Consider the following 27,385-nt stretch of genomic DNA (forward strand, 5'->3'; position numbering starts at 1 on the left):
CTCTGCCTCCTCCACCTGCCATCCATCAGAGGCGCCACCCCCAAAACGCTGCACCCAAACAAATGGGCCAGCCCCGCCCCCAGCGTCCCCTCCTGACACTATCCCACCCCCCACCTCCCCCCGATCACGCCCTTCTTTGATGGATGGTAGGCTGGCCGGGCAGCCCGGGGGTGTCGTCTCAGCCAACGGGCTGATGAGGCGGGTGGGGCGGAGGCGAGGCGGGAGATGATGAAGCTCCAAACGGACGTGGCGGGATGGCGGGATGCGGAGGCCCTCGCTGATCCCTTGGGTATTTTTATAATAAACAAGCCTGACAACGGACAGGTCTCACATCTGAACACTGCACAGACCCACTGTCAGCGCCGGGTTATACCAGGACATCGATAAAGTCTCACCACTGCTTCTCAACTACCTGCAACTGCATTTTAAACTGCAATTCAGTGATTCTAACACTGTACTTGTATCCCAAGAATCTCCTCCCTACCATGTGCACTTGTACTGAGCTTGAATCCCAATCCCAAATAAAAATCTCTTAAAGGTAACTGATCTCGAGGTGTCCATGAAGCCTCTGAACTGGGCGAGTTCCCATCAATAAACAGCGGGTTCTAAACCTTGTGTGTTTTGCACTGGTTTTGGTGCTATTGTCCCTCAGCGCACCTGTCTCCTCCCCTGTAGCAACACGTGACAATAAACCTTGATACGCGCTTACATCTTAAATCCTACATTTCGCCACTGAGGTCGACACGGCGGCTGTGGAAGGCCAAGCGAGCCTCCCAGCTATCACCGCGCCACCCCACCTTCATTGCCTGCAGATGGGCCGTCGGGTTTGGTGATCCCTGTGCTCTTTTTCCGCCGGTGTTTCTTGCGGTTGGCGTGCGGCGATGGCGGCGGCTCCAGTTTGGGACTGGTGGCGCTGGACACGTTCGGACTGGTGCTCAAGGAGTCGCCGGGGCCGTTAGCTGAGGACACAGTCACAGAGGGAGAGGTTTTCAGTTATTCGAGGCAGCGGAAAAAAAACGATGCACAGAATCCCTGCCAAATCACCAAACAACAACTTTTCCCTCCCCCCAGCATGAAAGCATGCAGGACGTCTGTGGGGACAGCAGTTTAACTGCACGTGTCTCAGCTTAGAAGCCCCAGTGTGTCCCACTTTAATTACATGGAAAATATTTCAAACGTAGCTTCTGATGTTGTGGAAAATAGTCGGCGTTATGGCTTGAGCAGAGCTGACAATATGAGCCACGACCCACGATGCTGTTTACACAGTCGGTTAATTGTTCAATACACCCCGGGAAGTCTGAATATCAGGTGTGAAGCCTTCCAAGGTCACTGTAGGAAAGTATATCCAATCACGGCCATCGGTAAAAGGAAACAGCCAATCAAAGGAGAGAGGGGAGGAAAGGGAGAACGAAAAGCAGGCTGCCAGGAAGACAACACCCAGAGGAACTGAGCAGCAGGGATGGAGGGCTGGACTGGGCCACGGGGACCCGGCTGGGGGTTAGGGACGGCCATTTGGGTTAGCCGAAGGCCAGGATCGTCGTACGAGTGCGAGGGCTGGAAGAGGCACAAAGCGGGTGTTGCTTTTCCGGAGTGGTTTTCTAAATGAAATATTAACCTGGATCCTACTCCTGCTATCTTTCCGAAAAAGTCGTCAGTGAGGGACCCGTTATCCGACCCGACCCCATGTCCTGCGGACAACATTAGGGCCGTCAGACAGATTGGGCGGGGGGGGGGGGGGTGTCCCATTGAGAGGCCTGTGTATTGCTCATCCACACGGCGTACGGGAGCCAGCAGATCTCACCATTGTCCCCCATAAAAGGCTCATTGTAGTGTGGAAAACGACATTTATCTCCCCCTGCAGCCCCCCCACCAACCCTCCAGCCCTGGGCAAAGGGGTGTGGGATAGGGGCTGAGGGGGCTTCGATTGTTATACGCAGTTGCCCATATTATAATTACCGTGTAGGGTTGCCATTACCCAGTGTACAATATAAGGCCTAATTCGGTCATTACTTATTCTGACAGGAGAGGCGGCTCAGTCTTCCGGGAGTCTGATGGTTACAGCAGGGGGTTGAGGAGCGCTGAAGTTCTCCTAGGCTGCGGGCTGGCAGCCGCGCACGGGCGTGGGCCGCGACTCGGACCCTTAGAAACAGTGCGACCGTCGCGGTGTGCCGACACAGTCTCGCACACCGGCTCCTCAACGCCTCCTGTCTCCCCGGATGAGATCGGAGACTCGGACGCCAAACGCGGAGCAGAGAACTAATCAGCCCGGGGGGGGGGGGGGGGGGGGGGGGGAGGGGGTCGCCGCCGCGTGAAACAAGACTGGATGTATCGGCAAACACAGAGCTGTGATTAATTATCAGGGCAGGATGCAAACACCAATATGAACACGATTATATTCATGAGGATCTGCTCTGCCTGCTTACAGCTCTGAATGTCTTCACACACACACACACACACACACACACACACACACACACACACACACACACACACACACACACAGAGTTAGGTGTCTGCTCCAATTTCCCAGGCTCTCCTACAACGCCCCCCCCAGAGACACACCATTAGCTGGCGAAGACAGCTGGGGGCACTAGGGTCCAATGAGCTGCCCCCCCACCCCCCCCTCCTCCCCACCCCTTTCAGCGTCTGTCCCATTCTGGGCTGTTCCATATGGCTGTACAGCGACCATAAGCCTGCTTGTGTCGAGCGACATTCATTTCATGTCGCTTGGGGTTAAAGAGGTGGGGTCCCCCAGGAGTGGTGGGGGACATCCGGCCATAAACACTTTTAATTATCAATTCCTGTCCCTAATGTTGCAGAAAATGACCCCTAGTACCATCCACCTGTACAGCACAACCTCGCAGACAGACCAGGCCAGGCTGGGATTATGCCACCTTGCGTGGCCTTTGCAAGGATCTCGGCCTGGAAAGCAGGACAAATTCTAGATAAGGAAAAAAAAAAATCATTTACTTTCATTTATTGTTTTCTTAACTGGTTCCTGCTTAAAATGATTTTGATCAAGGTCAGTTTGATCACATCGAAACAGCCCATTGCTGGAATCCTTGATTAAAGCTAAACAAGTCTCTCTGTAGAGATTTGCCAATGAAAACAGCACAGCAGAGAGCTAAGAATGAGCCATGTTCAGTTATAAGGCCAGTGATGCAGCCCAGGAGCAGCCGAGTCTGAGGCCCCTGCACTGAACATGGGACATATGGAAGTCTCATGTTCTGGATATCGACTGCCCGTCCATTTTAATTTGCTAGGAAAGCAGTGCGGGAGGTCAGGTACAGTAATTTACTGTTAGGAATGATGATTAAACGACTTAACACCAGCAATTTCCACTTCCAGAGCACGGCATGTAGATCTGGAAACCTGAACACGGCAATATGACTGAGACCGTTTACCAGGACCGCACGGAACAAACCAGGACCCGGTAATGCGCAGTACAGCAGGTCGCCAGTCCCCAGGAGCCGTACTGCCGATAATGGACCCCTGTTTAACGTCCCTGCATTTGTGTTTGAAATGTGGTGGAGGCGGGACTCGGATGAATAAGGTGTTCGGGCCTGAAGCGGCCAACCAGCTTCACCGCCACGAACCGGGAGGGGTGATTAGCTTACGTTCGCGCAAAGCGGCGAGGAAAGGAGAACGTAATGAAGCAAGCTTAGATCCGGAGGCTTCCGGCACTTGGCTGAGTGCCGGCTCTTGCGGGCAGCAGAATAGGTACGGACCTAACCTGTGATTACAGCACATTACGGCCCGGCGGGGGTGGCGACAGTTTAAGCGCGTTCGGTGATGAAGATTGCCGGTGAGGCGGGGGGGAGGGGGGGGGGGGGGGGGGGGGCGGCCGCTAACAGGTCTCCAGGCAGGCAGCTTCTGTTCCTCAAAGACGCCACTCCGCCGTAATTCGAGAGGCACGCGGTGATTTCGCCGCCCCCTCGACACGGCGAGCCGAAAACCGGTCCTCAATCAAAGCCAACGGCTGCAATTAATGGCAAAATTAGAAACAATCACGGCCTCCTCCTTATTATCGTCAATTAGAGTGTGCTAATCAAGGCCTGATCCCCGCACTGGCTCTCTCTCCAGACTAAATGTCAAACTTCATTACAGCCCCGGCAAAGAAATCAACCCCCGCCCCCTTCGGGGGGGGCGACTCGGAAAGGGCGGCAGAATGCTTTGGTAAACATGGTCTTCCATCGAATTACGCACAATATTTAAAACCCGCAGATGAGGCCAACGGGGGTGAGACTGACCCCTCTGCGGCTAGCTGAAGATGGCTAACTATAAAATTCAAAATGTGAGCCGACGCTAATTTCTTAAAGGTGCCCCACGCTTAGCGTTAATTAAAGACTAACAAAAAAAAAACAACATACAAATGAAGGACAATGGCTAAATTCAGCCTTTTATCCGAAGATTAAAAGCAGCACATGGCAGTGAGCGATTAATATATACGATAGGTTGAGGCTTTCTGCAGGTCGGTGTGAATTAATCAAAAGCCTCGCGTTCAATATTCACAAGCAGCGTACATGCGGCTTACCTGGGCCATGGTGCATCTATTCTGAAGGACCTCATTAATCTGGGCCTCGTGATGAAAGGAGCACGTCGCATGTTAACCTGCAACCTTCACCAAGGATAATATACTGTGGTAACTGAGAGGGGACTCAAGACCCTGTTGTCAAAGAGCATGTGATTTCTTAACATAAAGGATTATGAGGCTAAGGAACCCGCCCAGGGGAGAAAAAAGGATAGTTGGACCCTCAATGCACTTTGCAGATTTTCAGCAGAAATCCGGGGATAGTGGCTTGACAAGTGGCCAGATATAAATTTCCACGAGAGGAATCACGAATTGTTCACGGAAAACCAGGCGCGAAACAGATGCGTGTCATGCCGCGTCAGAGGCCTTGAGTGTTAAAGCGGTAAATTTGCTGAACGAATCACATGTCAGAGCTTCCCCATTGAAGGGAGCCATTTACGTCTCGAACGATGGACCAAAAATTTCTTGCAAAAGTTTGACCTGCCCAACTGCCGGGGTGTTTTAGTGTACCCCCCCCTCACCCCCATTCCCGTTCCCTCTGGTCCCTCCAACAAAAATAATAGGGCCCTGAAAGCACAGAGAGGACCGTTAAGCAAAGGCAGGGCAGGGAGGCGGCCGGTCGGAGCAGCCCGTTCAGCCCCCGGAGCGGAACCATCCACATCCTACTACGCCGCCAACACCATCGCCATGCCTCCCTTCCTGCCCCCACCCCGCTTCGAGCGAGCTGCGGTGCTGGGACCACGGGCCGCATGGTCGGGGGCTCCATTGGTACTCCTAAAGAGCAGTCTTTAAACTGCCGGGGGGGGGCGGCGGGGTAGGCGTGCAGGGAGGGGTTTGTAGTGCATCGCTAATGACAACCACGACGGAGCAAACATGCATGGAGATGACTGTTATTCCGCTGATGTGCATTTAAGTGCTTTTTTAGTGCCAGCCACAAGGAGGGAGAAATAACTGGTGATGAATGTTGCCCCCGAAAAAGCATCTATTTCCCAATCCAGGCAGCGGAGTCGTCACGCAAGGCGAATGTATCATTTCGTTTCACTCGAGTGCCCCTGCAAGGCAGGGGCCCGGGCAGCAAATAACCTTCGCTCTCCCTCCTCCACACACGGCCGCTAATACACTCCGACGCCATCGCCTGTCATCGCCACGGTAATCATCATCACCATGATGACTACCGCCTTCGCCGCCAACATTATCGTCGTCTTCCTCGCCCTAATCGTCACTCTGCCGCAATTAGCTTTGTATTAATTAACGACGGCAATATATGCCAGTCTCCCAGCTTGCGGCAATGCTGGCTCTTTTGACCTGGTACCATCACTGGAATAACATTTCCGCATGCGCTACGGAGCCGTCTCTCTGGATGGGAATGATCTCGGATTAGACGTCTGGCGATCCCTGACGGGTCACTTGCATAACCGCTGACAGAAAAGACCAGCTGGTCTGAAAGAAATAGCCTGATGATGGAGAGTGCCACGGTATTTGAGTTTTGATGGCAGGTATGCCCCCCCCAAGCAATGGCCGTGGGAGACCGAACCTCCCAAACCTGGAAGCCACGAGGTCATCCATGACCCTGTGCCAAAGCTCTCAGTCTCTGTGGAGACTGAAGATCGACGAGCGATGACTGACATCTATGGAGGTCATGGCCAGCCTTCCACCAAACTGCCCCCTACAGAGGATGAGCCCACGTTACCACGCACCCCTGCCCCCACAGAAGAAACAGAGAGCATCGGAGAGAAGGAAGCCATGATCAGCGAGAGGAGGGAATGGAGGCACCGCACTCACTGGCTCCGGTGCTGCCGGCTGCCTCGCTCCACTGGTCGGCGCTGGACACGGAGAAGGAGCGCTGGTGCAGACCGTCTGGCTTGCTGCCAAAGCCGACCAGGTTCATGCCGCTGGTGGAACGGTCCGACTGCAGGGAGGTGCTGCTATTTGAGTGGGGGGCACCTGTGGGAAGAGGTGGGTGGCACGGTTAAGATACCCAACTTCAATCTGCCAGGTCAGAGTGTAGACAGCATGTTGGGGAAGAGATAGTTCCAGAAGCCCAGAAAGTCATACATGAATGACTTGGGGGGGTGGGAACCCAGAAACATCATCTCCTTCCCCCAATATTCAGCTCACAGCACACGTACCACATTCACGATAAAATTACATAAAATGCAACCCACAGTCATCAGTCCTCGGACTGAATTTTCCGGAAAGCTTCGAGGTGCGATGGTGAAAAAGCTACACGCTTCCATACCGCAGACCCAATTCCATGAGTGGAACTTCTAGGTTACCTTCAAGAACTTGTACCGATTTATATATGTCCGTATACAACTCATTTGAACCATCTACGTAGCGCACACTTGAACACCAAAGGCTCTCCAGGAACTTTGGTACCATCACAGTTTGTGTGAGAAAATTCGGATCAATACAGTAAGAATTTCACAGCACAGATAGTTTGTTTTGGGGGGGGTGGTGGAGTATGGTAAAAGAGCAAAAAATGTAACCCTTCTCTCTAATGTAAGTCGCTTTGGATGAAAGCATCAGATAAATGAGTAAATGTAAATGGTAGCGCGGTTTCCTGTGGTCTACCTTGTTCCCTGGAATAAGCTCCAGGCCCAGCACGACCCTGAACCATATGCGGGGTGTGAAATATGGACGGATTGTTTGAAGGGCAGTCTATACCGCTAAAACCCGAATGCATGTCCAGGGTGTCAGATGAAGTTTGCCATCTTGGCTTAACGGCTGCTGCAGGGAGATTTTCCCCTGTTATGAAGGATCTCTCTCTCTCCCTCTCTCTCTCTCTCTCTCTCTCTCTCTCTCTCTCTCTCTCTCTCCCTCTCTCTCTCTGCCAGTGCGCGCTTTAATACACTGTCACTGGATCTCCCTCGTTCGTCTCTCCACGCTACATGTGTAAACCCACCCCCTCCCCCCAAGCCTCAGCCTCTAATTAGCCCTTAATTAACAAGATACACTCCGAACGGTAATTATCTCTCCTCAGCCCTCTGACTGCCACATCCATCTCTCCCAGTGCTGGCTGTCGGTCTCTCTCCACTTCCCAATCAGACGCTCTGCGGCACGCCGCCTCCCCCCCACCATCACCACCCCTTTGCCCCCCCCCCACTTTATTAATTCATGAGCAGAACAGTACCGTGTGGGCTGGAGACCCCTGCTGCTGCCGAGGAGCCAAACGCATCCCACCCTCCCACCAAACGCAGGTCACAGTGTCCGTCTAGGTCCCCACATGACTGTCAGGCAGAGCACAGGACAAATACAAGCTTATGACACTAGAACTTTACACAATTTCACCCCTAATATAAACAGACTTCAGTTATATGAAGACATTTATACAGTAGTTCCCCTATAGAGGACGATACGTTCCCAGATCTGGGATCCCAGATCCCAGGTAGCTGAAACCGCGACCCCATATACATTGTGATTTTCGTGTACATACATATGGTAAAGTAAGACATTACTAACATTACATAGAGTATTAATAAAGTACATTGTGCATTGCGTGTATTGTACTGTACTGCACTGCACTCTCTCGAACGAAAAGGATCTGGACGTTTTAGCCTAAATCTCAAGTGACGATACAGCAACGAAAAAAAAATATCACGTATCAAGGGATGGCATAGCGAAGAAATTCGTGCTCTTAAATACCTCTCAAAGAATGACGGAACGATGGAAGAAGAGGCCACTGTTACGCAGTTTACAATGACAAATATAGTATCATGCACCTATACATAACCCATAACGAGAAAAATGTATGTTTAGTTTAACGATATTTTGGCCTATTGTGGGTACTCAACGGCTATAAGTCTGAAATGGTTTGAAACTTAAGAACCTTAAACTGGAATTCTTAAACTTTTTTTTTTTGAACCACAGCAAACAGAGAATAACTGAAATTGTGGTTACTGAGACTCTCCACTCACTGTATGTCTCTCCCAAAGACACACGGGCATTAATCAGTACAGCAGCTTAATACAGCACATTAAATATGGCAGGATTCACTGCACACCCAGGGCTTCGCAGAACAGCGATCTCCTGTCACTCATTCACCAAATCGCCAAAAAGGCTTCTGGTTCCCATCAAAACCTTAATCACTTCAATGGTTCAATTGGGTGCTGAATCAAAGTGAATCTGAGTCTTTACCCAAACGTGAGAAGATCTCAAGGTCATGCGGAACTTGTGCGACTACAGTCCTCAAGACACTCGTCCAGGAAGTTAACGGTTATATGCTGGGGAAAGCAATGGCAAGCTTGTGCAGGCAAAAACGACTTGGAAGGAGTTGGAAGACCTCCTCACGTCCTCTTCGGGACAGGAAAGTCGCAACACTGCAGCCCTATGCTGAGAAAGACAGGGACTGGTAGACAGACTCCCAGTGGATTATGGGAAGAACAAGTTCCAATCAAGTCTGAGCTCCCAGACAGCTTCGACTGGTACTTACCCCAGTTAAACACCTTCCACTTTATTCTCATTTCCTACAGCTGAATATGTTGCCTGGAGTTCAGCAGTCACTGAATATGACCAATGTTCTAAAAGAGCAAATTATTGGGTACTAAAAAATGTGAGGGCCTCGTGATTCTTAATTTGCTTCGTTACTCTTTACACGGCATCCAGCTGCTAAAACCAGCCCAGACTACAATGCTTTTAATTAAAACGATCCCAGCCCGAACTCCAAAAGAACCAGGACACCCCCCAAAATCCCAGACTTATCGCAATCTTAACAGCCAGCGACATCTTTTCCCTGGTACCAAGCGAACAAAGACACCATCTAAAAAAATCTCGCAACCATAAAGCCAAATATTAAATTCCACTCGATATAATACAGAGAAACTTCTTTCTGCATTTGGTTCCGGTTTTGCCTCCCGATTTGGTTCCGGGTCCAGCTGAGAGCGACGCTCCCTCAAACAGTTCATACAAACTCCTTTTTGGAACAGAGGCGACTAATTAACGGCAACTCCCGCTGGAATCACGCCAAGATCTAATTGTATTTATTTAGGCTATTAATTGATCCACGGAATTCCACTGACGAAGCAGGAAGGTGACTCACAAGGTCTGAAGTCGCAAGTGATGCATGCGCCACCTGGCCGAATCTTTCCCCAGAGAGGGCCGGACTGTTCTCTGGAACACTTAGAAAATTCCTAACCATAACCACGGCAACTAAGGGCGGCTGGAACACTGTAGCACGTCACGCGCAAAGACGGGAGGGGCATGGCGGCTCTTGTTAACATAATGCGTCTTTCCCATTACCGGGAGTAATAAGTGTATCAAATTCACATAATTATGTCTAATTAGTGTCAGTAATTATCCTGTTGGGCACAGGAAAATTAATCTTTCACTCCCAGTGGAGGGGGCAGCTCCTCATGGCGAACGGGGGGGGGGGGGGGGGGCCTGACGCGACGTGCTGGCGGAACTCTTGCTAAATTAGTGCCCCCGAATCAGTGAAGTCGCCACCCTGTCAAAGGGGCCTGGGGGGGGGGGGGGGGGGGGTGCAGGGGACTGGGTCACATTTATGGAGTGAGCTGACATGATTCCCAAAAATTCTGCTTGCTGCGGAACAAGAATTATAACAGATTTTAAATATTGATTTAATAATAGTACTTTGTACTTGCACTGAAGAAATTATATTTAGGTTTCAAGAAACACCTTACAGTACACAAGTATTACTTCTACTTCTAATAATAATAATAATAATAATAATAGTAATAATAACAATAATTACAAAAATGTGTGTTCCACTCAATATCCGAGTAAAGAAATAAACCATTTATACACAGAATTGGTTAAGGTTTCCTGCTTGGATGCACTCACAGCAGAAATGCAGCTCTTAACCGAGAATTAATATATCGAATGGATTTTAACATTTGATGATATTTACCCTGCTACTCAGGATTAAATGGAGCAAAACACACACATCTCAAATAATGAATCGCATGCATAAGGCCGTGGCCAGAACAGCGCCGTAACCGATCGGTACGCAAAACTGGAAAGATAACCGATGGTGCGTCTCCGCATTCCGTTTAAGGCCCGTTTAAACATAACGAGAAGAGTGCAGACACTTTTAATTCAGCTGGCGAGAAAGACCATTGGATAAGGACGTGTGGGCGGGGCCAGGCTCATACACGCTCCTGTTGGGCCCAAGGCGCGAGCACACAGCTGAGACAGGCGTCGGGGGGGGGGGGGGACACGGCTGCGGTGGAGCAGGACCCGCCCAGAATGCACCTTAGACGTGAAAATAAATTAAAAAGCAATAGAACCAATTTTTATATTACCAAAGTGACATTTCTGAAAGCGATTTCACAGAGCCGCGCAACTGTGAAGAAGTTCAAAACACACCAATCACCACAATACCCCCCCCAACCCCACCCCCACCCGAACTCACCACCAACACACCCCCCCTTTCACAAATCACGGCAGCCTGGAATGTGACGGCAGGGAAATAATGCAATTCATTTGTATCCAAATGTGGGGGGGGGGGAATCATCCCTTCCCCCACATACACGATTCTGTTCTGCAGGAAAAAAATATAGTTCCAGCACCAGATTACATTCCGCTACTGCTAATTAAAAACTGCAATGAAAATGACTGGTGTCCAGTGGCCCAAACCAGTCCAGCAGAATCATAAAATTTCATTTCAATTTACTCAGTACCAACTCATTAACTGTAAACAAATATTACTAGTGTTGGACCCAGAAAGGATTTAAAGTGCACTGCTCCGCAAAAGCCTGCAGTGGGCGGACTGGCAAATGCACATCCCTGACGGACCCTAATCGATCGTTTACAAACGCTTCCTCGCAGTAATTAAATCGTCGGTGATACAAGATTCGTTAGTGTACTTCTCTGTGTTTGAAAAGAGGGTTTCAATCACAGACAGGTGATCACCTTACGGCTTGAACAAGATTATAAAACAGTATGCATGAGTGTATATGAAAGTGTGCATTGCAAACACTCCGCTGAATGTGGGACGAAGGGAGGGGTTTACAGGATGCTTCTGGGTGTTATTTGCTTTTCTGTCATGTTCATTTATTAGCATTTTTTTTTACTAAATGAACAAACAGTAAAAAATAATGAAGGTGGGGGGTAAAAAAAACCATACTTGACAAACATTTGAAATTCCATAATCATCACGGATCCTAATTGTCAGATTTGATGCTAATGATTAATGAATTAAACATGGATCCATCAATTAGTCCCCAGAGTACAATCCCGCATAAAAGTGCCGATAATGTAATTACAGCGGGCAAAATAATCAGCTGTTAGCGGTAGCTTCCCGTCCCGAGTGCCGTGATTTCGCAGGCCACGTCCGCCTCGTTTCGGCACAGACCACCCCTGGGCGTCAGCGCGGTGGGGTCCTCGGTGCCGAGTGCAGACTCCGCGTCCACGGAAACGCCGGAGTCTGACATCTCATTAAACGTCAAGAACCGTGGTAAAAGGTGTTCTGCGGGCCACCGTCGTGGCGAACGGCCTGCGGCGAGCGTGGAAGCGGTTGGTGTTGCTTTTGGAGTTAGGGTCGCGACGCCCAGGCAAAACTGCTCGTTAATATCTGTGGGCGTCGGCCACCTCTCCCGGCACCGGCATGCAGGTGATGCAACCCGGGTCGTTCCGGTGGCGACGAAAATTAGATAAACAAACATGCCCCCCCCCCCCCCCCATGTAAACCGGGAGAGAGACACCTGGAGCAATTACAGACGAGTAGGAGCTTGGATCAGGAGAGCGAGCAGAGCTGTAGCACCTTTTCCATGTTTGGAGCACCTGGCCCCAGCCATTGTCTCTGATTAAACAAATTGACACGTTCAAATCTAATCTCCACCTAATTCCCCCGCCGCTCTCAGTCTCCCTGGCCTGGCACTCGATCCCGAGAGGAGGCCGCGGCCCGCTCCCCTCTCCGGCACGTACAGACGTGAAAAAAAAAGCAAAAAAAAAACAGAGATAGGTACAGCGGTGGGGGGTGGGGGACGCTAGTGGCGGTATGTACGCGCAGGAGGAGGAGGCATTGCTAGCGGAGGAGCCGGGGCGGTGTTTGTCTAGGGGAGGGGCCCCGTGCGGGCTGGGCTGAGGCGGCAGATTAGCAGGGAGTCGAGACGGCTGCCCCCCCCTCCCGCCGCCCCCCCCGTCAGAGGCTGATGAGCCGCAGCCGCTGTGACCCCTTTGTGGGGCTGTTGCCATTATGTACAAGGAGCGGAATAATGAAGCATAAATGGTAATGGGGGAGGAGATCATCCACGGCCGAGGCCATGTGATAGCCCCCCCCATCATCAGCACCCCCCACTCCTCCCAGCGAACACACACACACACACACACACACACACACACACACAGCACAGGGGCTGTTTTCCCCTCACTCTCACATGCACCCAAAACCTCAGAATGGCAGCACAATCCTCTCAGACAGAGGACGATCAAACACACGAAAACACACACACACACACACACACACACACACACACACCGATGCCGTCTGCTGGACACGCGTGCGCATCAGGCTGGGGAAATGTTTATACACACACAGACGGGGTCGGTGTGGCCCCGACCCTAACAGCAGGTCACGGGCCACCTGAACAGCACAAAGGCCAGCCCCCCCCCACCCCCCCGCAGCTGCCATACAAGCCGCTGATCAAAACTGATGGGGGCCATTAACACTTTGATGTAATATGACACGAGTGACAGCCTGTTAAGAGGATAATAATATTTAAAATCTGCCAGGCACTATGCGCCAGAGATATGCAATCTGTGTCCTGTCCAGACACACACCTCTCCAGCTCGGCCACACACACCCCTCACATGCCCAACCCTGTTCATAAAAGGCCCTTTGGATCAGCACAGTGGATGAATTAGGGAAGGAAAAGACGGAGCTCCGCCTCACCTTCCGTGAATGAAAAATTACCCCTTTGTTCATTTCATCAATTGCATGCCTAATGAAATCAAAATCAGATCGGATAATCAAGTGCAGGCCCTTCACTCCAGGGATCATGCTGTGATTCATAACGTCCTCTCTTGCGCGCGGAGATTAACGCCGTTTCTCTGAGTGGACCGGTGCAGAAACTGTGGGGGGGGGGGGGGGGGGGGGTGGGAAGGGACCGGAGCGGCCTGACAAAAAAAAAATAAAAATAAAAAAAGGTGATTTTTGGGAACCGCAGAAGAAACTGATTTCCCTCTGTCCCACCGGCATCTGCATGGCAGCCCCTGAGTTTTATTTATAGCAGATTATTTGTAAGGAATTAACCCGCTGTAAAAGTAAAAAAAAAAAGCGTCCGCTTAAAGGTGCACAGAACCTAAAAAGCGCTGGATTTTAGCTTTGGGCCCAAACCTACTTTAGAGCTGTGTTTGAGGAAGTTATGCCCCCCATTTTGCCTTTATTTTGGGCTCCCGCTGCCGCCAGGAGGACAGAACAGTCCACACTTACGCGACAGCGCTGCGAGTTAAAAACCTAGTTAGCATTAATGGGACGCCGCTCACGCAGCCCAGGGACCCTGCACCTCTCCTCCACCACCTCCTGAAGGTTAATCATCTGCGGGCTGGAAAATCACGCCGCCCCACCCCCGATGGCTGGGCGCGCTGTCAGCTGCCCTCTGTTGGACTAATTAACCTCTTTAACTGTGCCGCCGGATTGGACCATGGCCAGGATGGCTCGGGCCTTGCGCTGGTGGGAGGGGTGGGGGCCGAGGGAGGGCAGGCCGTGAGATGGAGAAAAGCGAGAAGTGGCCCCACAGATCACTCTCACCCGACATAGCTACTGGCGCGCTGTAGCGGATTATTGTCCGTCTGTACCTCCCCACCTCCACTTGCACTCTTTCTCAAAGAGCCCCAAGGGCTCCTTCTCCTAATTTGTATTAATTACCCTTAATTGCAGTACCTAAGTCCCATTGTGACTTTCTGCAGTGCTGCTCCACACTGCCCCTAGTGGCTCGTTCAGGGAAACGCGGCCCCCGCCACATAAAGTCTCCAGACTTCGCCCGCGTCCTGTTCCGTGCCTAATGGGTGCTCGGCGGGGCCTGCAACGGAATCCAGGCTCGGCTCACATAAACAACAACTGCTTTGTGATGAAGCCTCCGAAAAGTCGAGCGACGGGCCAGATCAAGGGTCTGTGTCGAAAGTGTCGTAGATGAAACTCAGTGGCAGGGAAACGGAGAAAAGCACTGAGAAACTCCCTCAAAAGCAAAGTTACTAGAAGTTTCTGTTTCACAAACACTAACTGGCAAGGGCATAGGAGAGAGTTTCATATTGGGGGACACACATCAAAAAAAACTAAAGGCAGAGGTCTATGTATTAGGGGGGGGTGAATGTAGCCAAGTTAAATGTGATGTGGTATGTCCTCCCCCTTCTCCTCTGGTTTTTCACGTCCTAGAGTTCCTCCCTAGAGCACTTGAGCAAAGCCCTGTAGCATCAGTGGCCTTGTGCTAGAGCTGCCCCCCCCCCCCCCCGGTCCACAGGAGAGAATATCCAGGAGGCCCCATCAACGCTGGGGGGGGTCGACGTCACATCAGGCAGCGAACCGTCAGGTCCAGTATGTCGAGCAACACCCACCTCCTCATCGCCCAGGATTCATTTAGCCGCTCTAGCACCGGGCTGGGAAGGGTTCACCCGGAACGCGCCGTCTGTAGCATGTTAATTCCGTCACGGAGAGACAGCTCAGTCCAGCGGACGTGGTTGGGGGGGGGGGGTCCCGTTCTGAGGAAATCAGCCTTACGCCGAATGGCGGCTGCAGGAAACTGCATCGATCTCACGGACTTCAGCACCAATCTTGGCCAAAGCGTCGTCAAACATGTCGATAGGTCACATTCACGGTTACAGGTCAGATTCACGGTTACAGGTCACATTCACGGTTACAGGTCACATTCACGGTTACAGGTCACATTCACGGTTACAGGTCACATTCACGGTTACAGGTCAGATTCTAAATGCTTTCAATGTTTCGCCTCTTTTTGTATGAATGGGGAAGAGTTTTCTGCATGTTCTGCTTGCCCATTTAGCTCAAACTCAAGTTTTTTTCCAGGGTGAATTCTGTAAACCATCCTCAATTAGATGGCAGACACTATTTTAACATTCGACTAATGTGGAAGCCGCCCAGTGAAGGACAGTGTGGCGTTAGCTCATACTTGCGTCGTGTGACAGGCCGTTACCCTTAGCCTGCCATACCCGTGCCCTTACCTCCCATGTCATTACCCACTGTGCCTGTGCCCCTACCCGCCATTGTCCATACCTGTCGTGCTCGTGCCCAGCTGCAGGGTGCTGCGGTCCTTGCTCAGCCCATTGGTCTTCGGGCTGGCGGTCGGGGCGACTGTGGCCACCGCCCGGGGGGGTCTCTTCCCGGGAACTTTGACCGTGGTTCTCAGTAGGTCGATCTCCTTGCCGTGTACGTTCTGCATGTAGTCCTGAAAGGCACACGCACAGACAGTCATATATACATTCAGTGCACCAGCGTCATCACAGAAAAGAAATATGAGCAATTTAACTCAACGAGGCGATTCTTCTCAACTCACTGGTCAAGTTCTTAATACCATCCATCCATCCATCCATTTTCCAAACCGCTTATCCTATTGGGTCGCGGGGGACCGGAGCCTATCCCGGAAGCAATGGGCACGAGGCAGGGAACAGCCCTGGATGGGGGGCCAGCCCATCGCAGGGCACACTCACACACCATTCACTCACACATGCACACCTATGGGCAATTTAGTGACTCCAATTAGTTCTTAATACCATTCATGTTTAATAAAAAGGGTGCAGATGATCAGCAGGTGATTTTTAGAATTCAATCAGCTGTACATTACATGGAATATAAAAGTTACACAATCTCAGCTTCAAATGAAGCAGTTCAACTCTTGTTCTTCCCAGACATCCTGTGTCGTAACTACGAGCTGTCTTCAGCCCTGCCTATGGAGACATGATCCTCGGTAAACCGATCACAGCCGTCGCCGAGATCTTCACTGGGAAGCCGACAAACGTCATGGCGACGGATTGGACCGTTACGGAAAATGTCACAGAGGGTACGCAGATCAGCGGAGAGCAGACGCAACGACCGGAACCCCAGCCGGACCTGCGGCGGACCTCACCCACGGTCCAGTCAGGAGGGCGGGGAGTGGACACCCAATAATTCTTTACGTTCATATCTCACACTCAGAACCCGGCCACTGGAGCTGCGGCTAAAGTGGGAAAAACAAATGAATTTTGCTTCTCTGAACAAGTAAATAAATGGGCAGGAGGGGGGGGGGGGCAAACGACTGCGATCAGCAGAAAAAAAAGAGCGGGAGGGCTCGGCCATCGCAGCCCCCGCCAGCTCGCCTCCCTTTACTACACGCCATAAAGCACTAATTTCTTCGCCAGCTTCCTTGCTAATTACCCAGTGAGCGCCCTCATTTCATTTTATTACTGGAATTAACAGCCAGTTCGGAGCGTGTAAAGCTATTAAGATGTGTGATTAAGCCACATTCAATTAGTTTCCACAAACAATTTAATTGATGTAGCAGATAGAATTAACAGACGGTGATTGTGCGAATGGCACGGCTGACTACAGAGTGGAAGGAAGCCTCGCACTCTCTCTCCCCCCTCCCCGATCACTCTGCTCTTGAGGGGCGCTGACACAGGCTACCAGGTGACCGAGATTTGTGGGCGTCCGCTTCCTCTTCTCGCCTGGGATGCCTGGGACGGAGATGATCCTAATCACCCGGCATCATTAGCGGCGATTCCCATCATCACTGCCGATAAGGGCATGGGCTCCCTTCCGCCAAGGGCCGACGCTGCTCCCGGTTCTGCTTACCGCCGTTCCGTTATGGGCTCTTCCCTCGGACGTTAGCGGGGAGACCGCCTGGCAGATACGCAGCTGGGGCCCAAAATGGCTTTCGGTGGCATCCGACCAGCGGTGCCGGGTGAGCTTAAGCGTTATGGGGTATATAAGGCTGCTCACCCAAACTGTCTAAACAGCCACAGTCAGGCGAGGCCACCTACTGGCCAGTGAGGTTGGGACGCGGTGCATGAAGAGAGACAGGAACAGGGACGGAGAGAAGAGGAAGACGTGGGTTAAGAGCACAGGAGGGAGAGCAGGACAGAGGGAGGAAGAGTGTTTAAGAGGCATTAGTGCCGCTGCAGGGGCAGGGTTGGGGGGGGGGGGGGGGGGGGGCGGTGCTGGGGGCGCTGACAGAGACTGATGTCCAGGCGCCCGGGTGCCACTGCTGAGCGCCGTAATCAACACAAGCCAGCGTGGGGGTGGAGCTCTGTGGCAACTGCTTCATTAGCGCGCAACGGGGCAGGACGCAACGGGAGGCCGAAGGCCCAGCCGCCCCCCCCCCCCCCCCCCCCCGCACCCCGGCCACTTGCCGGAGATGTTCTGAACCCATAGGAACCACTCGACAAAGCCTGAGCAACATTCCAGATAGAATGCGCTGATATGTAGAGTCTGTTAAATAAGAAGCTTTATAATGCAAACATATTTCTTGTGGGTGGAACCTTTTAATAGTAGAATGTGAAAACTTAAAATTCCTAGACTGATCTTTAGCACAGGTGGGAAAGGTTAAGCTTATTAGACATGTACTGGGCAGTAGGCACCTGTCCACGGAACTCCTCCTAGAGGTGCAATTTCTCAGAAGGTGATTATAGGTTCAAATCCCGGGAGAACTTCTATTAATGTCGGCGACAGAGATGTCGATACATCGTAGAAGTTACAAACTGGACAGATGCTAACCCCTCCGCTGCGAAAACAGGCCTGCGAGCCGAATGAATTCCCCCGACCGGCAGTGCTGAAGCATGTATGGAAAATGTACGCGCTTCCATGTTAGTCAGGACAAAACGCAGAGGGACGTCCACACGGAACCTTCCGGAAAGCGAGAGAGGCCGGGACACTCACGTGCAGGCTCGGGTGGTACGTCAGCAGGCCGTTGTCGCACAGAGTGACATACTTCTTCTTCCACTCCTTGTTGAGCGACTTGCCGCTCCGTTTCAGCAGGATTCCCTGGGCGGGGGCAGGGGGGGAGAGTCTTAGGCAAACTGTACCTTTATTGTCACGACCCCTCCCCACACAGGTGAGGTGAGCATAGGAGAAGAAGAAACACTTCCTGGACAAAGTGGACCTGCTCACCACCACAAGTTACCCTTCTGCGTGTTTCTGTATTGCACTAAAACCAAGTTTCTCTTGGGAGACATTCGCGTGGTGATTTTATGCTGCTTCCAAGGCTTAATCACAAGTTTATAGCATTTCTGATTACGAACTCAATGTCTTAGTCAGTGCCTGTGAAGCTCCTTTTCCCCACAACCATCTTGCACGTGTTGTTATCTCCTGCGGCTCCTTCACAGATGTAAGCTTGACATACGTTTCCCTGCGCTTGTATGTCGCTCTGGACAAATGCATCAGCTAAATAAATAAATGTAAACGTGCAACCCAGGCGGGTTCTGCGGCTAACAGCTGGGGAACCACCCGCCTTCTGCTCAGGACTGAACTTAGAGCCTGAACTTCCCATTTCCTGACTGATTTCTAACAAGACACCGACGGTCGGCTCATCTGAAGCTTTCATGCATCCTCTCTGAATCCTGGACTACGAACACACAGTGAGAGAGACTAACGGGCTCATTCATTTGGCAAAAAACAAAAACAAACGAGTGAAGAAAATGAGCAAGAAGTATTACAGCCATCTGTTGTCAGTCGGACTTTTCAAACACCAAAAGGTGCGATTTAACATCTCAAAATCACTGAAATACATTCGAATCGATCAGGACGGGCTGTTTGATTTTTGCATGGATTGATTTGTAGCATATAGCATGATACTCTGTGATGTGTCTCCACCTTGTGAAAGCCCCCCCCCCCACCCCAAAAACATGGATGGAAGATTGACGGATAAACTGGTTGATCAATATCCAATACAATGTCGTCAAATTTTATTACATCCAACATTGCAACAGTTGCAGCAATATAAGCAAAATTGACGGGCGTGATGGGAGGGGCGACAGTTTCGTGGCCCTGGGCTTGAACTCTGGCAGACCCTGAAGGACCGGATTACAGAGCGTTATCAGAGGCTTTCAAAGGTATACTTCACCCCGCCCTCGCCCCCCCCGGTCCCGCCAAAGATCCGCATCATCCCCTTATCTGAGCCCTCATCTGTTTAGTAATTCCACTGCAAACAATGGGGCTTCTCCCCTGGAGGTGGACAAACAGGACCGGGGATGGCGGGGGCTTAATTGGGGGATTAGGGAGATTTCTTGTGCTTTTCCAGCCTTGTTGGTGGGGGCTCTCATCCTGGAGGGGTATAATCCTTATTAACACATCAGGAGATGACCCACGGCGACCCACATCCCCGGCTCTGTGCCGACAATAATGCTAATCTGCCGCCGCTTGATCTCAGGTAGGGGTCCTCAGGTAGGGGTCCCCTATGTTGGGGGGGTGACCTGCTGGTCTCGGGGTCGAGACACGACAGCTGGAGGAGGGGGCACGTGTGAGGGGGGGCAGCATGGCAAAATAAATACACCTATTTAAAACAGGTACGGAAAATTAAAACGGTAAATGACTTAAAAAACTGATTATTATATAAACAATTAGGTATTATACAGCTGAAAACCCAGAAATCAGGGGCAGTTAATCGCCGTGTCTTACCAGGACTCGTTTGTTTAAGGTTCCTGCACATAAAACTGCGCCTGTTCTCTCAAGATGCATTTACATGAGCTGGGTGCGTCTGTATGTATCCAGGAAGCACACAAGACAGGGGTAAATTGAAAGAAAAAAAAAAAATCGAACTTTATGATTCAAGAAGACAAGTAGATCCAATCAGAGCAGCCGCACACGGTCTGCGGCGAGCCGCAAACACACAGCTGCCGCACGCAGCTGCATCCGCACACCAGTGACATCTGGCTGAACTCGCACATTTAGGTTCTCCAAGTTAATTGCTCACCACCGTAACTGGGATCGCCATGGAGATCACAGAACCCTTCTAGAATGCCCTCATAATAGCAGAACCTGAATTCCATATATATATATATATATATATATATATATACACATATATATTTTTTTTAAACTCGTCACCTTTACTCGCACCAGCTGAGCTAATTCTCTGAATTTGCAATGAGAGGAGAAGCAGTTTTAAAACAAAACGATACTTCGGGGGAACTTTTACGAATCCCCCCACCCCCGACCGGCCAGCTTGTACGGGGCACTCAAAGAAAAAAAAAAAAAAACTTCTGTAAACTTCCCAGTTTACTTGAGGTATTTAAGAACAGCACATTAACATCAAATCCGTCTTTCCGCCATACCGGGCTGAATATTAAGTGCAGGCCTCATTTACAGTGTTATGTTCCACATTCCATTACGTCGTTTTTTTTTTTTATAGCCTATGCTGAGAACAGCCGAGGCTGAGCCCAGAACCGTACTTCAGCTGGCACAGGGGCGGGATGATGTGCAGTGGGGGCACAGCGTGCAGCTCGGACATGGACAGACGGCCACAATGTCCCCGCAACTTCTTGTCGAGGAGCGGCCTTCATAACGCCGCGTCCTCCATTGATATTTATTCATTACGCTTAATCACCGAAGGAAGGGAGACCTCCAGCCCTTCTGCAAAACATCAACGCAACGGCAATAACGACAATAACTTAACGGCGGCCAACCGTTCGTAACAAGGGGAAAGAGAACCTCCATTCTCGCCAATCTTCAAAACAGCTCGAACAAAGGGCGCCCCCTGCAGAGCTGTTATGGTAATACGCGTTTCTGTTAACAGAAGTTATACAACCAGCGATCATAAGCCGTCACAAGCGGGGACCTGAGTCTACCCAGCTTTTTGGCTTTTTTTGGCGCTATGACGATGAGGACGAACACACAGACACAACACTGTATCCTTCGGGTGCCCTTCTCCTGCACACTCTGTAAGTCTGAAGATTCCTGCTTTTATTGACTCGCCAACAGATCCATAAAAATATTTGTAATCAGGCGCCTTGTATCCCCGGACTCTAGCATTCCGTAAAAAATCAATACGTTAACAGACCAATACACAGGACATTAGTTAGATCACTGTTCCCATTACCAGCCTGCACTGTCAATAATGTCTTATTAATTTCTGTGTCACACATTCTCGTCTTTCCGGCATTTCGCTTCCCCGGCTCCACAAAAGGCACTGCGGAAGACGACAGAAACCTGGTTTAGCGGGTGATTAAAAGCAGCCACGTCATTGAACTGGCTGGGAAACATCTCGCAAATCACGCAGGAATGCCGCATGTATGCAAAGGAAAACCTAGAAAAGTAGAGTGTGGGGGGGGGGGGATTCACATTACGGAACACCCTCCCCTCAAAAAAATATATTCATGTCAATCCATCACGCTTAGGGGTTATTTTAATACATAGACACCCAAACAGCTTTGGAGCAGCTGACAAGCAGTACTGGAGGCCTGAGGGACAATATTAGGCCTAACTGGACAGCCTTCCCTACTCATTGTGGCGGGGGGGGGGGGGCTGCATCCTGCCAGGGTTGTCTGAGTGATGGGCAGGCCCTTTGTAACCGGCAGGGGGGGCGGGCAGAAGGGGGACACTGCGAAGGACAAAGACCTAGTGTCAACTGTTCTCCAGAAGCCAGGCCATTGTTTTTTTGGCCCCATTTTTACACAGGGGGGGTAATTATGCTCACAGAGGCCCCTTTGATCCTGAAAACTGTGCATTTGACAAGGCAGGTTTAGAGTAATCAGACTCATTTAAACCCCCCCGGTCCTTAATTGGATTGGAACTGTCCTCCCCGCATCTCCTACTGTACCCCCTTCTGCTGACCATCAACAAGTGAAATGATATCTGGGGGGGTAGCCTTTGAACTGCAGTACGTAATTAAGGAGGGAAAATGGGCAGTTTGAGTGTATTTTTGGGTGCGGATTTCAATTAACGAGCTTTTCAATGCCTGACCTCTGAGTCACCTCTATCAACACTGTAGTTTTTTTCTTTCTTTCTTTCTAAATCCGGCTAATAATGGGGTGGGGGCCAGTTTTCTCTTGCGATTGCAGGGGCCGTGTCGCATGTTTAATCCTCCGGATAGGCCTCAACTGAAATGAAGGGGCGCTTTGCATTTAAACACGGGGGGGGGGGGGGGGGGGTCACTTTCACGCCGAACTGACAGTGACCCTGTAAACCCAGATAGGCTCAGCGGGTGGGTTAAGGTCCGCAAAGCCCACCAGGGCAAAAGTGCCAGCGAAGAGAAATTAAATTAATTAATTGAATTAAATTTACAATGCAACCGGTTCTACCTGTCTAATGCATTCTACGAATTTAGTTGGCCAATGAAAAGTTTTTCTCGATACACTTTGCCATTGTAATTTCGAGTCAGCTTAGTGGGCAGCGACGGACCCCCTCCTACGTCGTGAACCAACTAATTTGCCGTTTCTGTTCCAGCCAGCCGAAGAGCCGTTCGTTGCAACAAGGAAAGGCAGCTGTGTGCCGGTGTCAGTAACTGTCATGTCGGTGCAACACACAAAAACAGCTTTTTAAAAGTTTATTTTATTTGAAAACCACAATTGTTCCCAAGGATGTGTTTTCAACGCATTCACACGTTACCTGGTCTGGTGCTAGGCTATCAGCCTGAACCTCGACAGAATCAATTACACTCATAAGACAAACTGGCATGTGGCTGCACAATGGCCACAATTTCAAAGGTATTCTTTAATAATTAAAACCCCAATCCATGACAATTTTTCAGAAAATAACCGATAAATTCCTTTTATTTTATTTTTTCCACTATAATAGAAAGTAAATATGATGGGAAGAATTGAGATATATATATGTACGTTTTCTGAGTTAATCATTTTATTGTGTTCATTGCTGCTTCTCAGTAACCTATGAATCCTCATGACGGTAAATCAGGCAGCATGACGACAGGTGTGGGAAAACACTGTGCAATATCGCCATCTACTGGAGAAGAAAAGGCCTAATTCAGTGGTTCTCTAAGTCGGTCCTCGGGCCCCACTGCCCTGCTTGTTTTCCAGCTCTCCCTGCCCACACACTGCTGATTACCTGGATAAGGTGTGTTCTGTCAATCAGAAGCTGAAAGACAGCTGGGACTTGTGTGTGGGGGGCAGGGATAGCTGGAAAACAAGCAGGGCAGTGGGGCCCAAGGACCGAGTTTCAGAACCACTGGTGTAATTCATCAGTAATACAGACGTTTGCTTAAAGTAGATTGGAGGGGATACCGGAATCAATGATTACTCACTTAACAGTCAAGCTTGTGTCTGACTGTCTGAGACATTAATAATAATCCAACACCAACAGCAATTTAAGGTAATGAAGGTCACTTTAACAGCTCGCATGCTCTCTCTATTGGTGAAAATCTATAACAAATCAAATTAAGTTTGGCACTTACTGATAAAAAAAAACAATTACATAAATATAACTATAAATTAATTTAAAACAACTACTGAACAACTACAATACGAAAAACAAAATCGGATATATTAGACAAACCTAGCAATGCACAGTCAATTTGTACGGCATATTTTGCGCTGATATGCTCAATACATATAATTTGCATTTGTGGTTATTAGTGTACAGAGCTGAGTTTGCAACTTTTTTTGCACGTTTGTACATGGTAAGACTTAAAAAATAATAATAGATTACAGGTTAATTTAAGTAAACCTCCCTCACTATTTTCTGTGTTTGCTGTTGTAATACTAATACCATTTTCACCATTACCAATAATTCATTATTGTCATTAACAGTAATAATACTACTACTAGCAGTAATAATAATACTCTGCACAAATGCATTGCAAATTACAGTCCAGGCCAGACTTACCTGCTGCACGGAGTGATGGTAAACATTCAAAGGCAAAGGCCTTAAGGTGGCTCTACGTCACATGACTCACCTGCTTTATCGGTATCGCTCTCCCACTGCCTATGCTGTCAGTTTTACAGTCAACGCTCTTTGCCTGTTCGCTGGCTTTCCGCGACTGCAAGGAAACAAGAGAGTCCATCAGTCACCAGAACAAACTACAGGGGGCGCTCAATGGGGTTTGGGGTGGGGCAGGGAGGGGAGGGGGGGCACGTGGTGTGTGTGTGTGTGCTGTGTGTTTGTGTGTATGTGTACATTGGTTTGAAGTAAGGGGGACTGTAGGGTGTTTTGTTGGAAGGGACAAAAAAAAATAACAAGGGACATTGCAAAACAACAACATGAAACAAAAAAGCGAAAGATGAATTAACAAGCAAAACGGCAAAACAACCAACATTACACTGACGTGCAGTCAAAAAAAAAGTTTCAAATTATTACAAGAAACGAACACTGAACACATACGACAAAAACTACCCCAAAGAGTCATGACTCAGACCTGAGGCCACTGCGGCCCACACCCCCCCCCCGCCCTTCACGAGTGGGACAGTCCACCACAGAGGCACACCAAGGGTACTTAGCAGAGCCCCTTTGCATAGATACACAGACAAGTCCACACCGAAGTCGAGAGGGGAGTAAGAGAGGTGTCAGTTAATCAAAAGGAAATCAAGCGTTAGAGACAGTGCGCACAAGTTTCACAACGGCATTCCTCATTGGCCATTAAAATACCTTAGCAGCCACAGGTTAACAGACGAACTTCCAATGAAAACAATAACACGATAAAAAGAAAACAAACGAAAAACAAAACAGCATCCAAACACTGGAATCATTAACAAGATACCTTACAAAATAAAAACAAAAAACATTTGAGTTGTTGTTCATCCTCAGACGGTACCTGTAAGAGCTGGAGGGGGGAAACAGGAGTCGAACAAAATATGAGTCGTCTGCCGTGCTTCAGGCTGCGGATTATAGACAAAAAAAAAAGGGGGAGAAGATCTTTGGTTCTCACTGGCAGGCGACACGCACACACGCACGTGCACACACACTCCGCTCAGGAGGACAGTGATGGTCTCATTCGCACCATGATGAGGAGATGCCCACTCTTCGATGGGGAGGTAGACAGGAGTTAAAGTGAGCCCACTCCGGTATGTAATTTTTAACAGTTTATTATTATTTTTTTTTATTTTCGTTTTTTATACAGACACCATACAAATCAAGTCACAGGTTCACTTCCAAATATTCAACAAATTTAGTCAAACATTGCAGTTCCCCACAAAATATAAGATGGACAATAAAGGCTTTATATTTATATATTTTTATATATTTATATTTACTGTATATAATATATTTTCTATAGAATACGATTGTAAATAAAATACAATACAAGATGTACAGCAGTCTATGAATTGGCAATCATTAAAGTGCTTTTGTAACAGTTTATAATCCTCAAATCAAATTGAAATGCAAAATAAATAAAATAAATAAATATAAATGGTTTAAAAAACATAGAAACTACATTCATACAAGTCAGTGCAATCAATAACAAACACTTTCCTTCAGCACATACACGACTACCCATAATTCCCGTTTCCTAACCTACTTGTTATGAAGGCCTTCATAACTAAACCCTAAGGCTGGTACCACAATAAACCCATATGTTTTTCCTCAGACTAAAAAAAAAAAAAAAAAAAAATTTAAGACTTAAATGGAAAATCAATAATCGGTAAAAATAAAATTAAATTAAAGAAATGAAAAAAAATGAAGAGATTTGATGAACTGATAGCAACCTTCAGTCCAAGAGTCCGTGTTAATGGCAAAGAGACAGTGTGATGAATGAACTACTGTCTGTTTAGGGGTGGCAACGTCCGAGGGTGGTGGTTCGTTTTTTTTTTTTTGTTTTTTTTTTTTTGGGGGGGGGGGGGGGGTTAGAAATAGGCTGAGGGTAGGATGGGGGTAGAGAGAGGAAGGGGTACAGTAGCATATCCAGCACAGGCTCCCTCACACACCTTAAAGGAGCTGGCCCTCGACTACAGGACAGAGAGGATACCCAGTGTTCTCGAAGTCCCCTATGGTTATTTACGCTCTCTGCCGTTCCCGTGCAATGTGGGGCTTCGCTTGGGGCCACACAAGCCCTCAGCTGCCCCCCCCCCCACCTCGGCCACTACAGACCCCCAAGAAGAGAGGTTGGGCAGAAGGGTTATTTATTTTTTTTTTGTTTGTTTTTTTTAAAACCACCATGCTCTTCTAATTCGGAAGGAGTTGGAAAGCCCTTTTTGTTGAAGAAAGGTTGGAAACAGTAGCACAAATCTGCAAATATCGAAAAACATTTGGCAAACGTTAAACCAGTTATTTTGCACTTCTTCAGTGGACATATATAAAAAAAACAGAAGGATGGAGAGAGGAGAAAGAAAAGGGGGGAGAATGTGAAGATAGTGGATGAGGCTGGGATGACGATGGTCAAGTGCAGGGGACAAAATTGGTCAAAGTTTCAAATCGCCCGTGTCCCCCTACACTGTCCGTTCACACCTATCATACCTAAAGTAAATCTCCAGAGACGAGTAAATTAATACATTGAAGTAAACAAACAATTTCATACGACAATCTCCCTCACAGAATATTAAACCAGCTCACCAGTTCTAGTGGTTAAAAAAGTAACCGTGGAAGCTCTTGGAAGAATAGATTTATTTTTTTACACTATGCTGACATCTAGTGACGCTTTTGTGGTACGACAGCCGTCGGCGGAGACGAGAGTTGATGTTTATGGCCAATGACAAAGTGGGTGGCAGAGGGGGAAGGTGAAAATACAGAGTGACTGACCGACCAACTCCTGCAGATGTAGCATCCCCTACTTGAACAGAGAGCATGACATCCACTTAATTTCTATATTTCAACGGGACAGTGGCATTGTGGGGACTGAAGAGGAAATCGACTCACAGGACGCAATGTGCTGTCGAGCTGTTCATGAACATCTCCATTTTAGAGACGGAAGAACTTAAATGGTGTCCACATATGGCTTTTTTTTTTAAAGCAACACCTTACCAAGTTTTAGTGTTTAGCAATTACCATAGATATTGTTATATATTCAGACCAATTTATTGCGC

At 49.1% G+C, this 27,385-nt stretch overlaps 1 protein-coding gene across 1 annotated transcript; it reads right to left on the reverse strand.

Moving 5' to 3' along the window:
• Positions 1-130: 130 nt before the first annotated feature.
• LOC125730414 (arf-GAP with GTPase, ANK repeat and PH domain-containing protein 1-like) lies at positions 131-27,379 on the reverse strand. The gene is made up of 5 exons (XM_049005791.1): positions 24,325-27,379; positions 18,357-18,461; positions 15,720-15,891; positions 6,314-6,475; positions 131-959 (listed from the first exon to the last, which is right to left on the reverse strand). Exons 1-5 carry the CDS (start codon positions 24,430-24,432, stop codon positions 781-783), a joined length of 726 nt encoding a protein of 241 aa, XP_048861748.1. The 5' UTR covers positions 24,433-27,379; the 3' UTR covers positions 131-780.
• Between the last annotated feature and the right edge of the window lie 6 nt (positions 27,380-27,385).

The sequence above is a fragment of the Brienomyrus brachyistius genome, unplaced genomic scaffold (assembly GCF_023856365.1).
Source record: "Brienomyrus brachyistius isolate T26 unplaced genomic scaffold, BBRACH_0.4 scaffold1275, whole genome shotgun sequence".
In the NCBI taxonomy this organism is placed as follows: Eukaryota; Metazoa; Chordata; class Actinopteri; order Osteoglossiformes; family Mormyridae; genus Brienomyrus; species Brienomyrus brachyistius.